The sequence below is a fragment of the Empidonax traillii genome, unplaced genomic scaffold (genome assembly GCF_003031625.1).
Source record: "Empidonax traillii isolate 1590-97213 ecotype Southwest subspecies unplaced genomic scaffold, ASM303162v1 scaffold256:size688067, whole genome shotgun sequence".
Classification (NCBI taxonomy): domain Eukaryota; kingdom Metazoa; phylum Chordata; class Aves; order Passeriformes; family Tyrannidae; genus Empidonax; species Empidonax traillii.
Genome location: NW_020955449.1, coordinates 130,803 through 135,255, shown reverse-complemented (window position 1 = coordinate 135,255; position 4,453 = coordinate 130,803). Strand labels below are relative to the sequence as shown.

At 57.8% G+C, this 4,453-nt stretch overlaps 1 protein-coding gene across 3 annotated transcripts in view; it reads right to left on the bottom strand.

Moving 5' to 3' along the window:
* The window catches only part of SOS1 (SOS Ras/Rac guanine nucleotide exchange factor 1), a 48,746-nt gene extending 47,533 nt beyond the window's left edge, over nt 1-1,213 (bottom strand). For 2 of the 3 annotated variants that reach the window (XM_027889241.1, XM_027889239.1), the window contains exon 1: nt 1,108-1,172. Coding sequence is in view for 1 of the 3 variants with exons in the window: in XM_027889238.1 (XP_027745039.1) it covers nt 1,108-1,194 (87 nt within the window). In the remaining 2 variants the exon portion in view is untranslated. Of the gene's footprint in view, nt 1-1,107 lie in introns of all 3 variants that reach the window. The other variant, XM_027889238.1, reaches the window with a different exon arrangement.
* Nucleotides 1,214-4,453: the final 3,240 nt, after the last annotated feature.

Below are 4,453 nucleotides of genomic sequence, written 5' to 3'. Positions count from 1 at the left end.
TTCCAAATCTGACAAACATCTGCTACACCATGGAATGAACCATCCTCGGAAGGGAAGAGCTCGCTCTCTCGGGTAGCTCCGGTTTCCAAGCAGCCTTCAGCTGGATGGCTGTCCAGGTGCTTACAAGCACCACAGGCAGCAGTGAGCTGCATGGTTACTGCAGAAGTTTCAAGGGAGCGACTATCCATCAGGAATAAGGCATTAACAGTACATGCTACAGATGAGACAAGCAAAAAGGACTTCCAAGAACTGAACAAAAACCACACAGTGCTGAAGACCTCAAAGAGCACGCCCAGAAAGGGGAGGTAATGCATCGCAAGAGGAAATTAGGAAGAAATACTGAATGTGTATGACTGCAACACTTGAGACTTCTCAACTAGCCCAAGGAGCAAGTCTTTTACGCAAAAGTTGCAGTTAATCACTGTAACCAGACAGACTCAGAAAGCATGGCTGTGCACAACTGAGCCATGTCAGGTTCTGCAATCTGAAGCCAGTTCAAGCAACAGTGTCAAAAAACTTCTGTTTCTTAAGTCTTCTACTTTCTAGACTCAGGCTGCAAAAGTGGAAGAGGAGCCCTCACCATTTTTTCCTCTCTTCCCAATAAATTCTTTCCACACCACAGGCAAAAGCTTCGCCATCCTGAGGGAGCAAGACTTGCTAGTTCGTCCTAATGAAGCCTTCTCAGCAAAAAGGTATTTAAACTAAGAGAAGCCTAACTAAAAGCCATTAGACACGAACACTAATTAACTAAAATTCTCTCCGGAGTAGCTCATAACAACCCCCCCCCACGCTCCAGCCGTGTCACTAAGGGAGACCAGCACAAACCCGCAGCAGCAGTGCTCGCTTCCCTCTGGGCGCAGGGGCCCCAGGTTCAGGTGTCCTTCGGCCAGTTTTTATCTACACGGCCCCGTCTGTCAGAGCATCGCCCCGGCGCGGCCGCCGGGCCCCTCGGCGGTGGGGCACCCACCGAGCACCGCCTGCCCCGCGGGACGGCCCCGACCCACCCCGGCAGCCCCGGGGACGCTTCGGGAGCGCGGGGAGCCCAGGGCGGCCGCGCGCCGAGCCCACGGCCGGGCCCCGGGGAGGGAGCCCCCAGCCGGCCCTCACCTTCTTGAGGGCGGGCACCAGCAGCCCCCGCCACTTGGGCGCGTTCTCCTCGCTGAAGAAGTCGTAGAGCAGCGGCTGCGCCTGCATGGTGCCGCGGGGCGCGGGCCGGGAGGGCGGCGGGCGGGCCGGGGGGCGCTCAGCGGGCGCGCCGGCGCTGCCCCTCCGCCGGCGGGGGCGGCAGGCCCGCAGCGAGGGGGGGCGGCGCGTGCCGCATTCCCCGCCCGGGGCGCGGGGGGGGCGCGGGGGACGCGCGGCGGGGCGGGGGTCGCGCGCGGGCCGCGAGGGGCGGGGTCGGAGCGCGAGCGCCGCCGCCTCCCCGGTCCCGTCCTCGCCCGCTCCGGCGGCCGCCGCGGGCGCATGCGCGGAGCGGCGACTCCCTGCCGCCCCCCCGGCCCTGCGCCTGCGCGCGCGCCGCGCGCGGCCCCGGCCTTCCTCGCGGAAGTGACGGCCGGGGGGGCGGCCCCTGGCGGCGGGAGGGCGGCACGACAGCCCGGGATCCCGGGGGATCCTGGGGGACACCCGGCGGGACACCGGGACGGGAACACAGGGAGAGGCGCTGTCCGGTACAGCTGGCTGGCTGCTCGGAGCCGGAGGCCGCGGGGCGGTGTCGCCGCTCCCTGGAGAACTCTTGTCATTTCCCTGCTTACAAACACAGTCGTCTGGTAGGGGGGCCATACGGTATGAGAGATAAGGAAAGGCCCCATTGGATCAAGCAGCACAAGGTCGGCCTGGAGGTTGACAGATGAGCTTGGTTCACAGAGTCACAGAACATGCCAAGTTGGAAGGGACCCACAAGTGTCATCAGGCCCAGCCCTTAGCCCTGCACAGGACATCCCCGGGACACACGGTGTTCCTTGGGAACACTGTGCAAACACTTCCTGAACTCTGCTGGCCTCGGTGCTGAGGCCGGTGTCTGGCCACTTCCCTGAGGAGCCTGTTCCAGTGCCCAACCAGCATCTGGGTGAAGAACGTTTTCCTAATATGCAACCTAAACCTTCCCTGACACAACTTCAAGCCAATTGTTTCTCAGGTCCTGTCACTGGTTCTTGAAAAAGAAGCCAAAAGAAGCAAGGCTGGAACACAAATGAAGCCCAGTGGTTTAAACAGGACAAAACTCGTGGCGGGTCTGGGAGGGCAGTGGGAGGAGGACGATGCTGGGAATGAAAAGTAGATCATTTTGCTCTGCTTTGCAAGGCATCAGAGAGAGCTCGAGGACTGGAGGAGGAAAGAGTGAGCTGCTGTTGGGGAGCATGGCGGGGGAGATGGATATATGGAAACCTTCACTAGTCACTGGAAGGAAGGTTTACGACCAGTTTCCCAGGTAGGAGGATAGGAAAGTACCAGCATAGATTGCAGAGGCATAGACTGCTGAGTCTCCCTTTGTCTCCAGGGCTGGTCACAAAGATTCCTGTCAGGAATGGCATGCATGTTGTGAGGCTCACTTAGAACTGGTGTTTGAGAAGTGCTCTGAGGACAGGAGATGTTCTTGAGACCCAGCAGCGCATCAGCAGGTCGTGGGTGGAGCCTCTGAGAAGGAACTCTCTGCATTGTGCAGCTCCACCCTGGGTGTGTTTCCTCCAAACAGATACTGCTGTCTGGAGCAGTCAAACTTCTGCTTTGGAACAAGGATGAGAGATGGGAATTTTCACGTCTCAGAGCTATTTGCTTGATCTAGCAGCCTGCCTGCACATTTAGGGGCACCATCACAGCATCTTGCAGACTGTGGAGCTGCTGTACTCACTGCCTTGTGATGGAAAATCAGCCTGTTGAAGTAAAATCTTCATCTGCTCTCAAGTATGTGCAACACCAAGTGTAAAACTGCACCAATGCTCTGCTCTCCAGCTCCTCTCTTTGGAGATGAAGGTGCCAGGACTCCTGAATACCAGTGAATGTTGTACAGCATCTCTGTCCTTCAAACAAAGCAGCATTGGGTGACATGGGATTGCAGGCACCGTGTTCTGTTTGTTCAGTCATCTGATGAGGCCACAGCACAGTCCAGGCCTGAGCTCTCCCTGCACCTGGAGCTGCCACAACTGGCAGGACTGAGCCGTTTGGGCGCTCACTGCAGGGCAAGCTCGTGCAGGGAAGAGAACAGAGCTGCAAGCTGGGAGCTGCTTTCACAGGGATGTAGTGCCAGAGAGGTTGGATCCTGAGGGGCCAGAGGAGCTTGGGAAGTGCAGGGAGCCAGGCAGTGGAATGCCCTGCCTTTGTGCCAAGAAGTGAAAGTGAGGCTCACTGCTGTTGCTGTCGGGAGCAGCAACCAAAGGCCACGGCCGGTGCAGTGTTGGCTTTACAGGGGTGTGCAGTGTCCGTGTGGGCAGCACAGAGGCACGCAGGGTCCCCCAGTGCTGCTGGGCGAGGCAGAGGAGGATGAGGTGGATGGTCACGGCAGCCCTTTGCAGTCTCGAGGAGTTACTGTTACAAGGAGTGACAGCACCCCCTTCCCACAGCAGCTGCCATGGGGAATTTAAGGAGTCACATCAGGAAGGGACTGCCAGGAGCTGAGAATGCACTCCTGTATTCAGCCTAGGGGATGCTGCAAGGAGCAGCTGCCTGTCAGAGCAACACAGGGGGGACTTGAATTTGAAAGTGTTGGATTTAAATTAGCTCTAAAGGGCAAATGAAGGAAGCATGGGGAATAAACAGGAGGAGTTAGAGATGTGCACACGCCTGCAGGGCTGTGATCTCATGGGCATCCTGGAGATGTAGTGGGATGGCTCCTATGACTGGAGTGTTGAAAGGACACAGGATCTTGAGGAAGGACAGGCAGGGGACAGAGGTGTTGCCCTCTGTGACCAGCAGGAGTGCACGGAGCTCTGCCTGCGGATGAATGAGGAGCTGACCAAGGGGTTAAAGGTCAGGATTAAAGAGAGAGCGGGGACAGGTGACGTTATAGTGGGGGTCTGCTACAGACCACCCACCCAGGAACACTGAAAGGATGAAACTGCCTACAGACAGGAGGGGCCACACATTCACAGTTCCTGGTCCTCAAGGGGGATTTCAACCACCCTGGCATCTGTTGGAGGGACAACACAGCAGGGCAAAAGCAATCCAGGAGGTTTCTGGAATGCATTGATAGTAACTTCCTTCTCCAAGTGATAGAGGAGCCAAGAAGGAGAAATGCTATGCTGGACCTTGTGCCCACCAACAAGGAGGGGCTGGTGGGGAATGTGAAGCTCAAAGGGAGCCTTGGCTGCAGGGACCGTGAAGTGTTGGAGTTCAAGATCCTTAGGGCAGTGAGGAGGGCACATAGTACATTGCTGCCCTGGCCTTCAGGAGGGCAGACTTTGGCCCCTTCAGGGATCTGGTTGGTAGAGTACAATGGGATAAAGCCCTGGAGGGAAGA